The 23,542-nt window shown below is 39.7% G+C and overlaps 1 protein-coding gene and 1 pseudogene across 1 annotated transcript in view; both read right to left on the minus strand.

Moving 5' to 3' along the window:
* Window positions 1-3,232: 3,232 nt before the first annotated feature.
* Window positions 3,233-3,902, minus strand: LOC100657266 (SS18-like protein 2; annotated as a pseudogene).
* A 3,639-nt stretch (window positions 3,903-7,541) lies between these two features.
* The window catches only part of PDGFD (platelet derived growth factor D), a 276,377-nt gene continuing 260,376 nt past the window's right edge, over window positions 7,542-23,542 (minus strand). The window contains exon 7 of the mRNA XM_003415607.4: window positions 7,542-10,177. Coding sequence (XP_003415655.2) covers window positions 10,052-10,177 — 126 coding nt within the window. The 3' untranslated portion in view covers window positions 7,542-10,051. The remainder of the gene's footprint in view (window positions 10,178-23,542) is intronic.

A 23,542-nucleotide genomic window follows, 5' to 3' on the forward strand; every position in this document is an offset into this window, starting at 1 on the left:
TGCCTAAAATTATGCCTACCTTTGCCAGAGCATCCATTTATATACTAGAGGCAGGCCACATCCCAAGGACACTTCCTTTTCATCTGATCAGCTGTTCACATCAGATCACAAAATGGAAGGTGATTACATAGTGTCTGCCAAATCACTGAGAATCATGGCCTAGCCAAGTTGACACATAACATTAACCATCACACTCAGTCATGCTAATCACATTTCATCCACATTTACTACTTATTAAACAAATGAAACTTGTCCAGAATGTTCGATGGTAACCTCAGACTCCATGCTTGGGATTGTTCTGTAGGTGAGAAAACTTTTAGTTTTTTTTTTTTTTTTGGTGCCCCCGTCCAATGACTCAGACAGATGGCATTGCAACATGATTAAAAGCGTGGGTTGCAGAGGCGCTGCCTGGAATTCACCTCCTGGTGACCTTGGGTAAGTTACTTGAACTCTCCGTGCTTTACTTTTTCTATCTATGAAACAAATATAATAACATATATTTGTAAAACCCATTTCTCATTGCATCATTATGAAAACTAAATCAATGTATATAAAGTCTTACATATATCCTCGGCACATGATAACCAAAGAAACCATACCAAACCCGTTACCGACGAATCAACTCTGACTCATAGCGACCCTATAGGACAGGGTAGAACTGCCCGATAGAGTTTCCAAGGAGCACCTGGTGGATTTGAACTGCCGACCTTTTGGTTAGCAGTGGTAGCACTTAACCACTCCACCACCAGGGTTTCCTGGCACAGGAACTTCTCCAGGAAGTGATTTTCACTCACAGCCTCCATTTCATCACAACTTCTTCACTCCACAATATTTTATCATCTAACTCAAACCCCCCACCATTCTACATTCTCAGAGAGCCAAAGGGTGGAATTTGGACAAATGGCAACAAGGAACCCCCTCAGGACTCTCAGCTTCTTTCTCCACTTTGGTGTCTTTTTGCCTCTCTCACTTAGCAGTTTGACTTTCTCTGGACTTTTAGTTCACTTGTCAAGAAGCATGGCAGTCAGTAGCCATTGATTTTTACATCCTACCAACCAAATAACCAAAGAGATCATCTTAATTTCTTCTCAGCTCCATATGTCCTGAGAAATACTGGCCAAGCTTGGGTCAGGTGCCCCTCTCTGGATATTCAGGGTGGCTAGGTTGTGTGGTACTGTGCAGTGGCTAATCTGGCTGTACCGCTTTGAGTGGTCTAGAATCTAGAGCTGGCCATTTGATATAGTACCACTAGCTACATGCGGATATTTACATATGAATGTAAATTAATTAAAATTCAACACAATTTAAAGTTCCTCAGTCTCATTAGTCACATATGAAATGCTCAATAGCCACGTCTCTAGTGGACACAGTACTTGACAGTGTCGATACTGAACATTTCCTTCATCACAGAAAGTTCTATTAGACATTGCTCTTGATGAAAGGCTTGTCCCAGAAATGGAGTGGGGGGTGGGCATAGACTTAGGGAGGAGTATTTCTGGTCAGATGAATCAGTAGGTATCTCCTACATCTTCTTTACAATACTCCATAAAACTGACCCAGTCCCTTTGAAACAATTTCTTCCTCTGGCACTCAAGACATATTTATACTGTCAAAATTGCCTTATGATCCTTTTTCCCCCCTCAATTCTCACTCTCCACTAAGTGACTCAACTATTTATGTGGCTTTTAATAGCTCAGTGTTGATGACTCCTGGATTCGCATCACATTTCCAGAACCTTTTCTAAACTCCAGACCCACAGACCCAACTGCCTATTTAATATCTCCAACTGGGTATTTCACAGGTCACTTGGTATTAACACCATATGTGTATAAATATATATATATATTTTAATCCGTCTTTCATGGAAAGGCAAGCTTTATTTCAAAGCAACCTGAAAAGAGCAGTCAGAGGCACCACGACTACAAACTGGTAGAAGGGGGCACAGTTATATGTCCATTTGGCAAGGTCTCAGGTGAGAGACTCCCGATTTCTGTTAATTGCCCAACACCTACCCAGTTTCCTTCTTTTTTTTAAATAATTTTTATTGTGCTTTAAGTGAAAGTTTACAAATCAAGTCAGTCTCTCACACAAAAACCCATATACACCTTGCTATACACTCCCAATTACTCTCCCCCTAATGAGACAGCCTGCTCTCTTCTTCCACTCTCTCTTTTCGTGTCCATTTTGCCAGTTTCTAACCCCTTCCACCCTCTCTTCTCCCCTCCAGGCAGAAGATGCCAACATGGTCTCAAGTGTCCACCTGATCCAAGAAGCTCACTCCTCACCAGCATCCCTCTCCAACCCATTGTGCAATCCAATCCATGTCAGAAGTTGGCTTCAGGAATGGTTCCTGTCCTAGGCCAACAGAGGGTCTGGGGGCCATAACCACCAGAGTCCTTCTAGTCTCAGTCAGACCATTAAGTCTGGTCTTTTTATGAGAATTTGGGGTCTCCATCCCACTGCTCTCCTACTGCCTCAGGGGTTCTCTGTTGTACTCCCTTTTTGGGCAGTCATCGGTTGTAGCTGGGCACCATCTAGTTCTTCTGGTCTCAGGCTGACGTAGTCTCTGGTTCATGTGGCCCTTTGTCTCTTGGGCTCGTAATAGCCTTGTGTCCTTGGTGTTCTTCATTCTCCTTTGATCCAGGCGGGTTGAGACCAATTGATGCATCTTAGATGGCTGCTTGCTAGTGTTTAAGACCCCAGATGCCACTCTTCAAAGTGGGATGCAGAATGTTTTCTTAATAGATTTTATTATGCCAATTGACTTAGACGTCCCCTGAAATCATGGTCCCTAGACCCCTGCCCCTGCTACGCTGGCCTTCGAAGCATTCAGTTTGTTCAGGAAACTTTTTTGCTTTTGGTTTAGTTCAATTGTGCTGACCTCCCCTGTATTGTGTGCTGTCTTTCCCTTCACCTAAAGTAGTTCTTATCTACTATCTAGTTAGTGAATGCCCCCTCCCACCCTCCCTCCCTCGCCCCCCTCATAATCACAAAAGAATGTTTTCTTCTCAGTTTAAGCTATTTCTCAAGTTCTTATAGTAGTGGTCTTATACAATATCCCAGTTTCCTTTTTAGGTTGAAACTAAAATGGTTGACTTGAAGGTGCCCATGATGTGTTTGTTACCCAAACATACTCCCATTTCAGGCAAGAGGACACCTATGTGCACTGTGAATAACATTACTTTAGTAGCTTTCTTCACATTTTTAAAAGAGCCACAGAGGTTTCATTCACATTTTAAGCAGCTGAATTGGTAATAATGCTGTCTCCACTTCCAAGGAGGTGGATTACATTGAATTACTCCTCATGAGAGCCACCTGGGAAGTTCGTCCAGTGATTTTGAAGCACCGGTTGGGCTGGCGTCTACAACGGTAGCCAAATAAATGAGATTTCTGTGTAACACATGCTGTAGCGGATGTACTCGTTTGACCAGCCCTTGTTCTGATACTCTCTGATACAGTGAATCAGCTGGTCATTCTCCCCCAGGAGCCACTAGATAGTCTCTTGATTCACTTCCGCCTTGCCCTGCAGCCAGTCCAGAACGAAGGCCACCAACATCCTGGGAAGCCTTCATGGAATCCAGCCTCAGGCCCATGGTCAGGTCTGAAACTTGCCTGGAACCAACCAGCAGAGTCAGCCAATTACATTAAATTTTTGATCCCCCCAAGTCTCCTCCTCTTCCCATGTGTTCCATCTCAATAAATGGCACCTCTGTCTGCCCAGTTTGTTATGCCAAAAGCCTTAGAGGAATCATTGACACCTTTCTTGGCCCTACTCTCAACACCCAATCCATCACCAACTACGTCAATTTGACATTCAAACCATTTCTCTTATCTATCCACATTTTTTCCCCATTTATAATGCCATCATCTTAATGCCACACTTCCTGTGTCTTCTTCAATGTCATTTTCTCAAGGGATCCCTCCCTGGTCCTGATCTCATTTCTGCCTTTGTTATTCTGTTATACTTTTTGTTTTTTCACAGATGTAATCACTTAAGTAATTATTTGTTTAACATCTACCCCATTCTCTAGACTGATAATGGGAGGAAGGAAGTCTGTTTCATTGATATGTGAATCTGTTGTGTCTGATGTAGTGCTGGACACTTAATGAGCCCTTAGTAAGTATGGAGCACACAAGGGGTCACCATGAGTCAGAATCTGCTCGATTGCAACTGGTTAAGTGTTTACTAAGTTTTTGGCACACATTTTTTGTTCACTCTGTGAACTCTTCTTTCCTTTTCTCTATGGTTATGGATGTCCTTTGGGTTCTTTACCTTCTCATGGTTTCAGCTTCACCAACGTAAGGATGACTCCCAGTCAACATTACAGGCCCTGGTTCCTCTTCCGAGAGACATGCTCTGTTCTCTCAAAATTGGCTTCTGCTTTCTGCCTCCCTTGCCTCCTTTCTACCGCACTTGAAACTACAACTCATTGACTCCTTCCTTCAGCACAACCCCCATCCTGCCTGCATCCCCTTCCCATCCAGTCACTGATGTTGTTAGGTGCTGTGGAGTCTGTTTCGACTCACAGTGACGCTATATACAACAAAACAAAACACTGACCGGTCCTACACCATCGTCACCATTGTTGCTATGTTTGAGCCTATCGTTGTAGCCACTGTGTCAATCCATGTCATTGGCGGTCTTCCTCTCTTTCACTTACCTTTTACTTTACCAAGCATGATGTCCTTCTCCACAGACTGGTCCCTCCAATTACTAAGATCTTTGAATTCTCTTAACCTTTCTTGCACCCTTAGTTCATAGGAATGGCATCCACTAGAGTTAGCATCCCCTACAGTTGGTATCCCCTACAGCTTGCACAGTAACAGAGGGCACCAACCTTTTCCTTTCTCTGAACTCTCACATGTATTCTTACTTTCTTTCACCCTTAGAACTTGGAGGATTCTCAATTCATATTCCTACCCCCATCCTTCCTGCAGACCACTATTTTCCAAACGTGTAATCTGCTGGAAGAGACCTATAGCATTTTACTAATTCCATTTTATCAACGAAGTGGCAGACTTGTCACTATACCGAAGGCCTTCTGACTTTCTGTCTGCAGCTCCATGACACTTTGCAGCCTCCACTATGCTCAGAAACCACCCATGGCTTCCTCTCCTCTGTGTAAAACACTAAATCCTTTGCTAGCCATCCACTTGAGATTTTGTGAAATCAGGCCCCAGCCTAATTTTTCAAACTTGCTACCAATTGTCCCTCTGTAGAACCCTCCCCTTTCTGTCACTGTTTTCTCTATTATTTGACTGCCCCACATTCACCTTAACGCATCTTTGTTGGGGATCTTTGTCCTTTCCGTTTAACCCACTTGGAATATCTTTCTCCAATTTTATCCTGTTGTGAGCTTACTTGTGTTTTGAACCCCAATGCATGACCAATATATAGTGGGCTTTAATAAATTTTGTTGTTGGATGAAAAATTCAATTCAGTCAGCTTTCCCCGTATTAACGGTGGCCAAATCCCCTTTGATAAAAATCAATATCTATCACCTTATTCACCTCATTCTGAACTTTGTACTATAATGGACAATATTGGAGAATATTCACTTGATGTGCTCAGCTCTCAAGAGGCTGTGATTTCTTGAAATAGTTGGCCATTTTACCCTATTAAACTGCTTACTTGGGAAGCCCAGCATCTGGTTTCCTCAAATGACTCTTGTCTCTATGCCTTCCTGACTCCCTGACTTGAAGACTTGCTGGTACAGGCTGGTGAGAAAGAGCAAGAGTGTGGGGGTCACAGGAAGTAAAGGCAATACCATGAATGAATCTATAACATGGGCTCAACAAAAGGGGTTGGTTAGAGAATATATTCCTGAGACTTTGACTTTTGAAAGAGAAAATTCTCATGTGCAGGTATTATTTGAAATATGAATTGAATCCAAGAGTATTTTTAACATTTGGTTCCTGGCCACTAAAGCTGGCAACCAGTATCTAACAGTTGTTCCATAATTAGAAAGTCAAACGGTTCTGTTAGAAAATGAAGATTTCTTAGCCCATAACTTCTTGTACTAGGTACATTGACCTTTATTATAGACTTAGCTCTACTCTCTTCCAATGTGATTTGCTAAAGGATTTTTAAAGCTCTCTACAGAAATTAAATTTATTCAAAAAATATAGAACTTAATTTGCAAATTCAGAATTATAATTTGAACAGCAAGCATAAAGTCCCAAATGAAGTGGTTTGTTGCTATCCATTGTTTATGGCTTGACTATAGTGTTTAGGAGATATCCCAGTATGCTATGTGAAGTTCTGAAGGCATGTCTTTAACTTGATCTTTTTAAACACGAGAATTTGAGTGAATGTCAATAAAACCACTGAATTATATTCTATCTTCCAGCATATTTGATCAGGACGGTCAATAAACAGAATTGTATTTCCTAGAATTACAGGCATGAATACTAATTTATGAATTTTAACTTAATGTTCTACCAGAGGACCCTAGGAAAATGTGAACAATTTGGACATCTGTTGAGTAATTCTTAGGGCAAAAATGGACACATTCACTTTTCAGGAAAGGATATAAAATTTTATAATATATGTGCCTTAAATACTATTTTTATATATGGCTATTATGTTTACATAAAAACCCCAAGTTATCTGAATTAACTGTTATGCACAGAAGTATTTGATCCTTCCCCCACCCCTTCTCCTCACTTTGACACACATTAGCCAGTATTTCTGATGGTACAATTAACTGTTGCCACAGAATACATATGTCCCATTCCCCAAACAACCTAAAACCATTAAACTAAATGAAGTGGCAGCTTCACACAAAACTGTGCAGCTGCTGTTCTGTCTCTGGGAGCATAACAATAAAGACTGAACTACAGTAAAAATTCCTGCAGCTAGAAGAGATCTCTTTATAGTCTATGCCCTCTTTGTAAATATTAAAATTAAATGCTCTGGGAACGCAGCCTCTAAACTGGTCTCCCTGAACTGATAACACTGAGTCACTTAGCTGGGGTGTGTGTCTGGGCGGGAAAAGGTGCAAAGGTGGGCAGGCGAGAGAGAATGAATCTGTGATGTTGATCTCAGTCCCCCAAGGGGAAGAGAGGAGGTGAAGCCTCCCGAATGGGGAATGTCAGAGAAGAATAAAACCAGTTGCCTTCAAGTCAATTCCAACTCACAGTGACCCCACGTGTGTCAGAGTAGAACTGTCCTCTCTAGGGTTTTCAATGGCTGATTTTTCAGAAGTAGATCTCTAGGCCTTTCTTCTGGATGGATGTGAACCTCCAACCTTTGGGTGAACAGTCAAGTACGCTAACCATTTGTATCACCCATAGACTCCCAGAGGAAAAGACATTTCATTAAAAGGCCTGTGGGGAAAACTCCAGCTCTCTCTCACTGAATAGCTACAGGAAACGGACGGAGCGGAAGACTGCAGTCTCGGCAGAAAGTTTGTGCTTTTCCAGCCTTATAAAATGAAGCCCTCAGAATTCACCCCATCTGGTCATGTCAAACAATTGGATGTATTTGTGAAAGTAAGTTCGCAACATTATACAGCTTTTAAAACTACAATTGAGTACTAAATAATGGAGCAGTTTTGTTCGAAAGCAATATTTATTTTTCACGATAAAAAAGGCATATTACATTTGCTACAGAAAATGCTATGGGACAAAAAAGATGCATGTTACTGCTATGACACACAAAAAACATAACAAATTCCACGTATGAAAGTGTTCTGTCCTATAAGAACATATTGAATGTAAGGTGAGCGAGCCATGCAGAAGTGTGGATTTATTACGGTTTGTTTTGAAATGTAATTTGTATGGCGAGCTTTTTATTCCTTTGATGGCAATGAAACAGATTTATTGGCTACATGTTGGAAGTGCAATAGATAACAGATAACCAAGGGAGAAGTTTTAATAAAACACTCAAGAAAGGATAAGAAAAGTGAGTGAATATGTCTGCTTACATTTCAGCTAATAAATAAAAATTACAGATGATAGGACTTTAACTGAAAACCATCCTGGTGATTGAGCCTGAAAGGCTTATTGAAAATTGGGTAGAACACTCTAATTTTTCATATTTACAGCGACGATGTGAGCTGTACAAGCTAGAGTGATGGAACCCACGTTTTGATTGTGGTCCAGGAAGCCAATGTTTTTCCAGGAAACTTGTCAAGTGGCTATGAAGGTAAGGAGTGGTTTCTGAGTATTAGAATATCTACTCAGGCTATTTCTGATTTTTCAGTTTCGGACTTGCTCTGGGATTTTGGAGAGTATTTAATTTTACCAGTCACCCCCTGAGGTAAAAACACCACACACTTGCACGGAAATTTTAGGAGGTGTCTCTTCAGTAAGTCTTGGCCTTTTGTCTCAAAGAGCTGAGAAGAAATGGGTTACTAAGGATAACAGAGAACTGGGTCCTGAGTGCACGAGTCTTAGAAATCCAACTATACTTAAGCCACTCATCTGAAAATAGGACTTAAACAGTCCCTGTCACATACCCCTCACCCAAATTGGTTGTTGTCAGTAGAGACCTAGACTCACAGAAGATAGCGACAGTCCTTTTTTCTCTCAAGGCAGGAAGAAAAATATATTTCTCTTCCAGGAGCAATCTTGATGTCAGTGTCGCTCTCTTTAGAACCTTGCTGTGGAGACTGATGAATCACTTCCTACCCCCAGAGTCAGTCTCCTTTAAAATAGACATTCGGGAGCCAGGGAGGAAAAATTACTCTAAATACCAGCAACAGCCACTGCAAAGACAGTTTTCTCCTGGTGGAGCAGGGCTGAAGTTGTGTCCAATTTACACAGTGGCTTCTAGAACAAGCTCCACAGATTCAGAAAGAACCAGCGACTCCAGATATGATTCCATTTCAGTTAGAAATAGGGATTCAGAATGGTGAATGAATATACTACGGATTTGTATCACTAAAATTTGGTTGTTTTATTAGCACTAAAGTTTTTAAGGTATAAATAATCCGTGATGGTATGCCAAGCATAAAACGCCATTGCAAATCCATGGCCATAAATGAAGAGGCAGGAACACAAAAGCAAGACGCCTCAAAGGAATTGGCACAGTTCGGAAAGTTTGAACACATGATTAAATATAAGCCCTATCAAATACTTCATCCAATTTCCAGTTATATTAACACTTCATTGCTCACTATTTTGACTTTCAACTGCCCAAATCTTCCAATCGACACTATCTGGGAAGGCTCATGTAGCGTCTCCAGGCCACTCTTGAAAGGGTTTGTTTTTGTGGAGGGATTTGGGGAAAGAAAAAAGTTTCAAAATTCTGTTACAGCTTATAAATTGCCTCTTGTAGGACTATAGTGATAAACCCTCCAAGCAACTTTTTTTAAACATGCATTAAATGAATAAGCATGCCTCAGCAAAATGCATAAAAAGAAGACAATGGCTTAATTTCTAAAGCACCTATATTATTATCGCATGGCTTGGGAGACATGTATACACAGATAAGTGTGTAGTGCATCTCACAGGGAAAAAATGGTTAAGTATTTGACTTTTTTCCAGAAACCATATTTCTCCTCTTATAATGATCCATTAAGATGTACACGCAAGAACTCATCTTTTGTTTGTAATACACGAGGTGCTTTCTTTAAGAGAGCAAGAACCAAAACGGTTTAGCCGTTCAAAATTAAAATATAAACAAATTAAATTTATCTTCGGAACTTTTCAAGAAATGTTTCATGTATTTAACACATACCTTATTCTGTCAAAGGATTTTAAGGACCTAAGTAACCATATACAAGCTTTGGTGTACCTAGTTACATATATTGGATAAACCATTTGATTTATCTATTTACACATAGACATTAATATGTATATATATATATCCCCAGACACTACTGGTAAATGCAATCCCATATTCTTGAATATAGAAGTTGATAGTTGATGATACACCTTTCTACTTTACGTGAAACTAACAAAGCTAGGTTGAAACTCAGCAACCACTTGCATTCATTGCATTGCAGGCTAGTAAGTTCGGCTGCTGTTGGGAAAAGGGTATCTTACCACACCCTCCTTAAACTAAAGGTTCTTTCAGCCTTAATGTAATTATATGCAGATTCTTTTATCGAGGTGGTCTTGAGCTGCAGATACAATCACACCGCTCATGGTGATCCAGTTGGATGTCAACGAGAGCCATGTTCTTAGCTCTGCCCCTCCTCTTGAAAGGGCCAGGCTCAAACTTTAATACCTAGAACAAGAAACATATTTCCCATTAGAAAGCTCTTGCAGTTTAGCTCAACCAGATGCCGATCACTTATTCCCATTAAGACAACTGGTTCTTAACCCTTTGAGAATCTGACAGATCTATGGGCTCTCTCTCTAGTAGCGCGCATGCATTTTTAAAAACAATCTTTGATTCCTTGAAGTGAAGCTGTCCACAAGAGTAATGCCACCTGCCCCAAGATGACCTCAGGAATCTTAGCAGGTACTTGTTGATAGTTTTCTAAGGGCCTTCTTTGTGCCAGGCGCTGTCCCAAAGACTATTCTGACCAAAGCGTGTGTTATAGATAAATACAATACTGAGCATATTCTGGGAGTGTATTATTACCACTGTAGAGAGAACAATGAATAAAACTGTGGACATAATATGCTGGTATGGCTAAATATTTGGCTGAAGTAAAAAGCTTTGCCCTGATGAAAGTTATTAGTGGCCATGAATAAACAAAAATATATTTATGCTCCCACATATTAAGATATAATAGATTTTACAATTCAAAACAGATTCAGGCTCCAGAAAAATTTTGTACATACATTAATACCTGTGTATCAATATAGCATTTCTTAAATTATTAATATCAAAAATAAAAACCATACCCACTGCTGTTGGGTCAATTCTGACTACTCATGGTGACTCTATAGAACAGAGTGGAACTGCCCCATAAAGTTTCCAAGGGGCGTCTTGTGGATTGAACTGCTGACCTTTTGGTTTGAGGCCAAGCTCTTAACCACTGTGCCACCAGAGCTGCTAAATTATTAAGAATATTCTTGATTTTTTAATTAATACATTTAAATACAATCTCATAAAATAAATAGGTTTAAACAGAAGCTAACTGTTCTTTCCTGCTGCGACCATCACTGGAGTCAAACGTTAGTCACTGCATGGACAAATACTTGGTAAAATTATACATTTGTTTCCACATATGCCATATAATTGGTATAACTGCTTCTTTTCTTCATGTTCTTAGGAACCTGTTACCTTTTTGTTTTTGTCTTATTTTTTCCTTTTAGGTTGTAAACCCCATCATGGCATCACCAAACAGTTCTGTAGAACTTAAAAGAGTTCAAGGAATTTACAGAGATACTATTTTATTTGCTCTCAGAAAAACCTTCTCACATAGTAGAGAAGGTATTATTATACCCATTTTACAGATTAGAGAACTGAGATTCTGAAAGAGGCTAAGTACCTAAGTACCTAGGATCTTTCAGCTAGTTTGACCTGGGACCAGGACTTTGTCCTCTAACACTCTTGGACCTGATGCCTTTCTAATGTGCCTACAATTTCCTTTTTTAAGGCACTCTGGTAGCATTACAGTTAAGCGCTCAGCTGCTAACTGAAAAGTTGGCGGTTTGAACTCACCCAGCCACTCCTTCGGAGAAAGACCTGGTGATCTTCTTCTGTAAGGATCACAGCCAAGAAAACCCCCATGGGGCAATTCTACTCTGTCCTATCGGGTCGCCATGAGTTGAAATTGACTCAATAGCACCTAATAACAACATTTCCTTTTATGTCTCAAAGACACATGTGAGCTGGAGTGGAGCCTGATTCGCTTTACTTGGTATACTTTGGCCCTAGATGAGTCAGACACAGGAAAATCTTGCTTTAGCTCCTGCATAACTTTGCATATCATCCCCACATTTCTTTACTCTAGGTTAGAATCTCAGCAATTTTCTCATTTTTACATTACCTGTTTACATCTATAAACAAACCAAAACATCTACTAGGAAAAATACCCCTAAAGTCCTCAGCACTCATCCATTATAATCTGTGGACTCCTTTACTTGACCATTTAAGCATGCTGTTCCATGGGAGTTCTAGGGAGGCAGAGAATAAATCACTGCATTTGCTCAATGTTGAGTCAATCTAGGGTAGCCTGGCCTCTGCAAACACAGCGTTCTAGTGTAGAACGTGCAGTCCCATTTGTGGCAGAACTTCAAAAGAAGAATTGTGAAGAGAGTACAAAAGCAAGGGGGAAAAAAGGAATACCCTAAGACACTGCATGTGGCACAAAGACTCAAAATATATTTGATATTAGCAAAACTAGTCCAAATGTCAGTTTTATAGCTAATTCTATTTCTACTGCATTTACAGTCTGTATTGCACAATTTCACATAAGCTTCTGTGCACTGTACCTATTAATTGGATTATAAGCACTCTGAGGGCAAGGATAGCAAAGATAACCATTAACGTTTGTTGAGTAGATGTCAGGCACTGTAGTAAGTGGCTTTGCATGTATTAGACCTGACAGCAACTCTACGAGAGAGGTATTTTTCTCATCTTTGTTGTTGTTAGCTGCTGATGAGTAGTTCTCTTACTCATGGTGGTCCCATGCACAACAGAATGAAATGCTGCCTAGTCCTGTACCATCCGCACGATCCATTGCAGATTAGGCCATTAGGATCCATAGGGTTTTCATTGGTTGATTTTTGAAAGGCCTTTCTTCCTAGTTCATTATAGTCTGGAAGCTCCACTAAAACCTGTTCAGCATCATAGCCACATGCAAGCCTCACTGACAGACGGGTGATAGCTGTGGGTGAGTTGTTTTGGCAGGGAACTGGACCCAGGTCTCCTACAGAGAAGGCAGGAATTCTACCACTGCCCTTAATTCTTCCTTTGCAGATGGATAAAGAGAGAAATTAGGTTACTTGCCGAAGGTCACAAAGCTAGCAGGTGGTGGAATCAGAATTTGACTACACATGGCCTGGCTCATGCGCTTCCATGAAATCTTCTGTTTGTACAGCTCAGCAGCATGCTGGGGACAGAGAAGATGCTAAAGAAATGCATCTGGGTGAACATGGCGGGCAATGGTACAGATGTATAAGTGAATGAATGAGAATGGTTTCCTCTCCTCTCCTTTTTACCTTCCCTCTGCATCCTCTCTATCCCAGCATCCAACAGATACAAGGCAGCAAAACAAAACAAACAAGGAAATAAACCGTGGGCCAGAACAAAGTGATCCGGACTCTGGCCAGTTTTTACCCTTCACAATTTTGAAATAAAACTTGAAGTACTAAGGGCAGAGTTACAGTGGCATTTGTCTTTCCCTGCAGCCACTGAACCACCATTGCTCTTAATCCTTTCTTTACAGACAAGGAGAGAGACAGATTCAGTTCTTTCCTGCCGGACATCTATAGAGGACAGAAGAGGTCGCTGCTGCATGAAAAAATAAGTAGCCAAAACAATGGATAAAGAGTATGTTACATCTTTGGGTATGAAACAGTCCTGCTGTGCTATCTTTGTCAGAGTATCTAGGAAGGTATTGGGGGTCTAGACCCCTACACCTTTGCCAAGAATTGTTCCAATATGAATTAGCTGCTATTGTCTCAGACCATCACCATATAAGTCAGACTTGGGTGTTTCGGGGTGCAAGGGAGGGCAACGATTCCTAAGAAGCTGAACATATGATAAGTATTCTCTGTTTGAAGAAGACCTCTATCAAAGCCTAGTAATTTGTGACGACTGGCACCTGTAAAATCAGCACTCTGTCAATTTGCTTTCTCATTTGATGGCAAACGAAAGTGTGTGCTTTGGGATGAGAGCAAAAATCCAGGCAGTTTTTCTAACTGGTCTCCTGATTGTTCGGGGATTTTCCCTGTGTTTTATATTAAGAAACATGAGCACAGTGTATATGTGTTTTGCTGATAAGAAGAGAAAAATGAATTGGCAGACACTTTCCCAGACAAGACAGGAAAGCTCTATTTGAACAAAGTGGAAATTGGACTGCTTCACTGGCTGATCACAGCACTGATGTTCAAAGCTTTCAGACCATGTAACAGTCTTAGGTTCAGGTACACAGCATTGAAAGGAGGAAAAAAGTAAGGCTGATTTGCTGGAGCATGGCAAGTTAAAAGAGAAATCAAAAGCCTTTATCTGAGGAAGCAAACTGGATGGTTATGGGTTATCTGGTCACCTTCAAAGGAGAGGGCCATTCAATTAATTACAGCAGCCGAAGGGTGCTTGCTAATAAGTACCATCACAAAGTGCTTTCCTATTTCTGGAGCTATGATTCACAGCTGCAAACACCCACACTGCAGTAATAATCCGCTAGGGGCAGCCAGCCATTTCTTATCACTGATGGGTGAAAATGGCAATCGTGACTGTTCTCTATCACCTGGAAAACCATAGGAAGCCATGGAAAGTTGACTTCTACTATGCAGAGAATGACTGAGCCAGTTGGTGGCCTTTCTACCCCTACACAAAATCAAAGATGCTCAGCTTTGCAAATTACTACAGCATAAAAAATATTTAAATACAGTAACTCACCTTGTTGCCAATAAACCACGGAATGAATCATTGACAAAAAGCTATTACACTAATAAAACAATACCAGGCAGAAAATCTGCTGACTCAGGCTCTTATTTATTGGGAATATCAAAAAAAAAAAAAAGGTTGTTAAGGCCTTGTAACAATTCTCAAACTAATGGCTGACACAAGAACACAAGCATATTTCAGGACAAATGCATTGTATAAACCCGAATCATTAAGAGTTTATTTACTATTCTATCCAAGCCAATATTCTACCCAAGCGGGCAGTATGCAAAGTACACAGTTTCTTATCTTAAAAAAAAAAAAAAAAGTTTTCCATTTTTGCTTCCATTTTGACTTCTTACTTTCTCATGCTTGTAGACTTTATGAAAAATGTACATACAATTAAGATTTTTAAGGGATGGTAGTGAATGAATCTGAAATCTATGACTACAAGCTAAAATGTTTTTGAGAAGGGATAACATTATTTTCCACACAGTGAATCACTCAACCTTGAGGCAATGTTGTAGCAAAGGCTGAGGGTTTTAACGGAAGGATTGAAATCAAGTCATAAGACACAGTACTCAACAAGAAAGGCACGAATGACAAACAGTTCAGAAGTGTTATGCTGAGACACTAACTTTGAAGATAAGAAAAGCCTGAGGTTATACTGGGTATTTATAAAACTCTCATGAACTTTGAAAATACAATCTTGACATCTATGGATATTTATTTCTAGTTAAAGTTTTCTGTGAGCACTCTGGGGTTACTATGGGGTATCTTTAGCTGCAGTTCTACTTGTAAAGAACTAAATAGTTAAAATAATTTTGATAGCACTTTGGAGGATCAATGAATACATGTTCAGCCTAACCACTGTAGAAAACATATAATGGAAACCTAGCTGGGCATCAAATTTTTGAACACAGGGGACATCTAGGTCAATTGGCATAACAAAGTTTATTAAGAAAGTGTTCTGCGTCCTGATATCAACTCAAATAGGGAAATCACAAAAACAAACAAATTAAGATTAATTAAAAAAAAAAATACACATAACAGGGAATCATGGAAGTCAATAGGTAAAAGATCACAATAATCAAAAAGAGGGACTAAATACAGGAGGCATTGAACTGCCATATGGAGAGTGATACAAGGCGATATAGAACAATACAAGTTAGGTTTTTACTTAGAAAAATAGGGGTATATAATGAGGTAACCACAAAAAGGTATAACAACTCTATAACTCAAGACAAAAACCAAGAAAAACGTAATGACTCAACTAACATAAAGTCAAACACTATGAAAATGAGGATCTCACAATTTACTAAGAAAAACGCCTCAGCACAAAAAAGTATGTGGAAAAATGAAATTGTCAACAACACACATAAAAAGGCATCAAAATGACAGCACTAAAAACTTATTTATCTATAATTACCCTGAATGTAAATGGACTAAATGCACCAATAAAGAGACAGAGAGTCACAGACTGGATAAAGAAACACGATCCATCTATATGCTGCCTACAAGAGACACACCTTAGACTTAGAGACTCAAACAAACTAAAACTAAAAGGATGGAAAAAAGTATATCAAGCAAACAATAAGCAAAAAAGAAGAGGAGTAGCAATATTAATTTCTGACAAAATAGACTTTAGACTTAAATCCACCACAAAGGATAAAGAAGGACACTATATAATGATAAAAGGGACAATTGATCAGGAAGACATAACCATATTAAATATTTACGCACCCAATGACAGGGCTGCAAGATACATAAATCAAACTTTAACAGAACTGAAAAGCGAGATAGATACCTCCACAATTATAGTAGGAGACTTCAACACACCACTTTCGGAGAAGGACAGGACATCCAGTAAGAAGCTCAACAGAGACACGGAAGATCTAATTACAACAATCAACCAACTTGACCTCATTGACTTATACAGAACTCTCCACCCAACTGCTGCAAAATATACTTTTTTTTCCAGCGCACATGGAACATTCTCTAGAATAGACCACATATTAGGTCATAAAACAAACCTTTGCAGAGTCCAAAACATCGAAATATTACAAAGCATCTTCTCAGATCACAAGGCAATAAAACTAGAGATCAATAACAGAAAAACGAGGGAAAAGAAATCAAATACTTGGAAAATGAACAATACCCTCCTGAAAAAAGACTGGGTTATAGAAGACATCAAGGAGGGAATAAGGAAATTCATAGAAAGCAACGAGAATGAAAATACTTCCTATCAAAACCTCTGGGACACAGCAAAAGCAGTGCTCAGAGGCCAATTTATATCAATAAATGCACACATACAAAAAGAAGAAAGAGCCAAAATCAGAGAACTGTCCCTACAACTTGAACAAATAGAAAGTGAGCAACAAAAGAATCCATCAGGCACCAGAAGAAAACAAATAATAAAAATTAGAGCTGAACTAAATGAATTAGAGAACAGAAAAACAATTGAAAGAATTAACAAAGCCGAAAGCTGGTTCTTTGAAAAAATTAACAAAATTGATAAACCATTGGCTAGACTGACTAAAGAAATACAGGAAAGGAAACAAATAACCCGAATAAGAAACGAGAAGGACCACATCACAACAGAACCAAATGAAATTAAAAGAATCATTTCAGATTATTATGAAAAATTGTACTCTAACAAATTTGAAAACCTAGAAGAAATGGATGAATTCCTGGAAAAACACTACCTACCTAAACTAACACATTCAGAAGTAGAACAACTAAATAGACCCATAACAAAAAAAGAGATTGAAACGGTAATCAAAAAACTCCCAACAAAAAAAAGTCCTGGCCCGGACGGCTTCACTGCAGAGTTCTACCAAATTTTCAGAGAAGAGTTAACACCACTACTACTAAAGGTATTCCAAAGCATAGAAAATGACGGAATACTACCCAACTCATTCTATGAAGCCACCATCTCCCTGATACCAAAACCAGGTAAAGACATTACAAAAAAAGAAAATTATAGACCTATATCCCTCATGAACATTGATGCAAAAATCCTCAACAAAATTCTAGCCAATAGAATCCAACAACACATCAAAAAAATAATTCACCCTGATCAAGTGGGATTTATACCAGGTATGCAAGGCTGGTTTAACATCAGAAAAACCATTAATGTAATCCACCACATAAATAAAACAAAAGACAAAAACCACATGATCTTATCAATTGATGCAGAAAAGGCATTTGACAAAGTCCAACACCCATTCATGATAAAAACTCTTACCAAAATAGGAATTGAAGGAAAATTCCTCAACATAATAAAGGGCATCTATGCAAAGCCAACAGCCAATGTCACTCTAAATGGAGAGAACCTGAAAGCATTTCCCTTGAGAACGGGAACCAGACAAGGATGCCCTTTATCACCGCTCTTATTCAACATCGTGTTGGAAGTCTTAGCCAGGGCAATCAGACTAGACAAAGAAATAAAAGGTATCCGGATTGGCAAGGAAGAAGTAAAGTTATCACTATTTGCAGATGACATGATTATATACACAGAAAACCCTAAGGAATCCTCCAGAAAACTACTGAAACTAATAGAAGAGTTTGGTAGAGTCTCAGGTTATAAAATAAACATACAAAAATCACTTGGATTCCTCTACATCAACAAAAAGAACACCGAAGAGGAAATAACCAAATCAATACCATTCACAATAGCCCCCAAGAAGATAAGATACTTAGGAATAAATCTTACCAACGATGTAAAAGACCTATACAAAGAAAACTACAAAGCTCTACTACAAGAAATTCAAAAGGACATACTTAAGTGGAAAAACATACCTTGCTCATGGATAGGAAGACTTAACATAGTAAAAATGTCTATTCTACCAAAAGCCATCTATACATTTAACGCACTTCCGATCCAAATTCCAATGTCATATTTTAAGGGGATAGAGAAACAAATCACCAATTTCATATGGAACGGAAAGAAGCCTCGGATAAGCAAAGCACTACTGAAAAAGAAGAAGAAAGTGGGAGGCCTCACCTTACCTGACTTCAGAAACTATTATACAGCCACAGTAGTCAAAACAGCCTGGTATTGGTACAACAACAGACACATAGACCAATGGAACAGAATTGAGAACCCAGACATAGATCCATCCACGTATGAGCAGCTGATATTTGACAAAGGACCAGTGTCAATTAACTGGGGAAAAGATAGCCTTTTTAACAAATGGTGCTGGCATAACTGGATATCCATTTGCAAAAAAATGAAACAGGACCCATACCTCACACCATGCACAAAAACTAACTCCAAGTGGATCAAAGACCTAAACATAAAGACTAAAACGATAAAGATCATGGAAGAAAAAATTGGGACAACCCTAGGAGCCCTAATACAAGGTATAAACAGAATACAAAACATTACCAAAAATGATGAAGAGAAACCCGATAACTGGGAGCTCCTAAAAATCAAACACCTATGCTCATTTAAAGACTTCACCAAAAGAGTAAAAAGACCACCTACAGATTGGGAAAGAATTTTCAGCTATGACATCTCCGACCAGCGCCTGATCTCTAAAATCTACATGATTATGTCAAAACTCAACCACAAAAAGACAAACAACCCAATCAAGAAGTGGGCAAAGGATATGAACACACATTTCTCTAAAGAAGATATTCAGGCAGCCAACAGATACATGAGAAAATGCTCTCGATCATTAGCCATTAGAGAAATGCAAATTAAAACTACGATGAGATTCCATCTCACACCAGCAAGGCTGGCATTAATCCAAAAAACACAAAATAATAAATGTTGGAGAGGCTGCGGAGAGATTGGAACTCTCATACACTGCTGGTGGGAATGTAAAATGGTACAACCACTTTGGAAATCTATCTGGCGTTATCTTAAACAGTTAGAAATAGAACTACCATACAACCCAGAAATCCCACTCCTAGGAATATACCCTAGAGATACAAGAGCCTTCATACAAACAGATATATGCACACCCATGTTTATTGCAGCTCTGTTTACAATAGCAAAAAGTTGGAAGCAACCAAGGTGTCCATCAACGGATGAATGGGTAAATAAATTGTGGTATATTCACACAATGGAATACTACGCATCGATAAAGAACAGTGACGAATCTCTGAAACATTTCATAACATGGAGGAACCTGGAAGGCATTATGCTGAGCGAAATTAGTCAGAGGCAAAAGGACAAATATTGTATAAGACCACTATTATAAGATCTTGAGAAATAGTAAACCTGAGAAGAACACATACTTTTGTGGTTACGAGGGGGGGAGGGAGGGAGGGTGGGAGAGGGTTTTTTATTGATTAATCAGTAGATAAGAACTGCTTTAGGTGAAGGGAAAGACAACACTCAATACATGGAAAGTCAGCTCAATTGGACTGGATCAAAAGCAAAGAAGTTTCCGGGATAAAATGAATGCATCCAAGGTCAGCGGAGCAAGCGCGGGGGTCTGGGGAACATGGTTTGCGGGGACTTCTAAGTCAATTGGCAAAATAATTCTATTATGAAATCATTCTGCATCCCACTTTGAAATGTGGCGTCTGGGGTCTTAAATGCTAACAAGCAGCCATCTAAGATGCAGCAATTGGTCTCAACCCACCTGGAGCAAAGGAAAATGAAGAACACCAAGCCCACATGACAACTAAGAGCCCAAGAGACAGAAAGGGCCACATGAACCAGAGACCTACATCATCCTGAGACCAGAAGAACTAGTTGGTGCCCGGCCACAATCGATGACTGCCCTGACAGGGAGCTCAGCAGAGGACCCCTGAGGGAGCAGGAGATCAGTGGGATGCAGACCCCAAATTCTCATAACAAGACCAAACTTAATGGTCTGACTGAGACTGGAGGAATCCTGGCGGCCATGCTCCCCAGACCTTCAGTTGACACAGGACAGGAACCATCCCCGAAGACAACTCATCATAAATGAAAGGGACTGGTCAGCGGGTGGGAGAGAGATGCTGATGAAGAGTGAGCTAATTATATCAGGTGGACACTTGAGATTGTGTTGGCAACTCTTGCCTGGAGGGGGGATGGGAGGATAGAGAGAGAGGGAAGCCGGCAAAATTGTCAAGAAAGGAGAGACTGAAAGGGCTGACTCAAGACGGGGAGAGTAAGTGGGAGTAGGGAGTGAGATGTATGTAAACTTATATGTGACAGACTGATTGGATTTGTAAACGTTCACTTGAAGCTTAATAAAAGTTATTATAAAAAAAAAAAAAGTCAAAAAAAAAAAAAAAAGAAAGTGTTCTGCATCCTACTTTGGTGAGTGGTATCTGGGATCTTAAAAGATAGCAAGTGGCCATCTAAGATGCATCGATTGGTTCCAACCCACTTGGAGCAAAGGAAAATGAATACCAAACACACAAAGAAAATATCAGCCCAAGAGACAAAAAGGGCCATATAAACCAGAGATTCCATCAGCCTGAGATCAGAAGAACTGGATGGTGCCAAACTACCACCAATGATGGCCCTGACAAGGAATACAACAGTAGGTTCCTGATGGAGCAGGAGAAAAGTGGGGTGCAGACCTCAAATTCTAGTAAAAAGACCAGACTTAATGGTCTGGCTGAGACTGGAGGGACCCTGGAAGATATGGCACCAGCACTCTCTGTTAGCCCAAAACCAAAACCATCCCCAAAGCCAACTCTCAGACAAAGATTAGACCAGACCATAAGACATAAAATGATCCTTGTTGAATAGTGTGCCTCTTAGCTCAAGTAGACATATGAGACTAAACAGGCAGCTCCTGTCCGGAGGTGGGATAAGGTGGCAGAAAGGGACAAGAGCTGTTTGAATGCACACAGGAAATCTGGGGTGAAAAGGCGGAGTGTGCTGTCATATTATAGGGAGAGCAACTAGGGTTACATAACAATGTGTGTATAAATTTTTGTATGAGAAACTAACTAGAACTGTAAACTTTCACTTAAAGCACAACAACAACAAAAATTTCCGAACACAGCATTAGCATTGGGTATCATTCATGATGCAAGAGTCCTGGGTGGCCAAGATGGTTAAGCACCTAGCTGCTAACTGAAAGGTTGTGATTTGAGTCCACCTAGAGGCACCTTGGAAGAAAGGCCTGGCAATCTACTTCCAAAAAAATCAGCCATTGAAAACCCTGTGGAGCACAGTACTACTCTGACATACATGGGGTCACCATGAGTTGAAATTGACTTGGTAGCAACTGGTTGGTTGGTTATCCTTAATGATGCAGACGGTGTTTCCCTGCCTCAGGAGCACCATGCCCAAAGCAGGTTTGCTAAGCCTCAGCAGGACGGCCTGATGTGCAGCTAGACCTAAAAGAGAAAGGATGTGCACATTTTACAGTACTTAAATAAAGAGCCCATTGACTGGACAAGTGTATCATCAAGGCTGTAAGAAAGTCAGAAATGAGAAAGCCAGACCACGCTCTAAACTATTTCCGTCCATATCTGTCTTGTACTTTCCAGTCTTGAGATCCTGTCGTTCATCCAGTATTCCCATGAGGTAAGAACCACAGGTGTTACTATCCCATTATAAAGATGGGTGGATTAACTATTTTACAAGCCATCCATAAACACACTAATTCCAAATCATATTTTTATTCTTTTGCATTTACCTAGTGCCGCACCCACCAATCTGTTTTTAATCTTTATACAATTTCATTAAGATAAGGTTTTGTGGGCAAGGATAGGGTGTAACAGTTTAAGGATATCATGTAATTTCAGGTCTGCCTTGAAACTCAAAATTGTAGGCTATTATGGGAATTAAATAAGGAAACTTGAAGCCCGAGGAGGGTTTAAGTGGTGGGTCTGTGGTTGCTTCCCCAGGTGGCAGGAGCTAGAACCAGAACCCACACCTGCTTTCTTCCAGTCATGTGATTTTCCCACTCTACCGCCTTCTCTCTAAATGGGAAAATATGGGATAGGCCTGAAAGAGAGTTGACTCATAGTGTCACTCAAAGAGGGAGGAAGGGAAAGAAACAGGGAGTTTCTCTCCAAACCATACAAATGCTGTTCCCAGAAAAAGAACCGGAAAAAAAAAAAAAAAAAAATTATTGACTTTTTTATGGTTAATTATAATCATGACTTAAAAACTCACTGAATTTTGCCAAAAAGAAGAATCTCCTTGAAAATTATTGTTTTTCTGTTTCCTTTCTCTCAGTTTGCAGTTTTAGCTAGATTTGTTTCAATGGCAGCCGCTTAAAACATGTAAAAATGGAAAGTATTATTATTTTATCTGAAGTCAAAGCTCATATTTTCTTACTTCTTTTATCTTCAAACTCTTAGGCTATAGAACACAATTTTTTTTTTTTTTCATGTAAAATTCTCTTAAAATAGAAACGTTCCTCCAAAATCAGTTCTGGGCCCTTTGGTTTTTCATTTTTGCTGGAGACAGGAATGATTCTAGATGCTACAAATGTGCCAGAAACAAAGATGGGTCTAAACCTGCTGTCCAGAATCGTAGTCACTAGCCATGTGTGGCCATTTCCATTTAAATTAATAACAAAATGAAATAAAATATTCAGGTCCTCATTTGGACTACTCACGTTTCAAGTACTCAATGTGTTTAGTGGCTACCATACTGGACAGTAGAGCTATGAAACTGCTCATCACTGCACAAAGTTCAACTGGATAATGCTGGTAGCTGTTCAGCATCCTGGCACAATCACTGCGTATGAGAGGAGGGACAGAGAAAATTAACTTCTATCTTTCCTTTCAGCTGCTTCCTATGTTTCTGGTTGTTGACCAAATGGACATAACCAGGAGGTCAAATGATGAAAAACAGTATATATTAATTTAAAAAGTTCCTATAATTCTAGGAAATATTCTATTCCTTCATTATGCATTATCAAGGGAAGAAGAAAACCAACTCACAGTGACTCTGTAGTACTAAGACTGCCCCATAGGGCTTCCAAGAAGCAGATGGTGGATTCAAACTGCTGACCTTTAGGTTAGCAGCGATAGATCTTAAGCACTGCACCACCAGGGATCCACTGAAATAAGAGTATACTCAAATTGTCAAGACCACCACTCATCTGTCAGGTTGTCATACTGTGGTAGATTGTGTGTTGCTGTGATGCGAGCAACTATGCCACCAACATTTCA

This window comes from Loxodonta africana, chromosome 7, assembly GCF_030014295.1.
Source record: "Loxodonta africana isolate mLoxAfr1 chromosome 7, mLoxAfr1.hap2, whole genome shotgun sequence".
Taxonomy (NCBI): domain Eukaryota; kingdom Metazoa; phylum Chordata; class Mammalia; order Proboscidea; family Elephantidae; genus Loxodonta; species Loxodonta africana.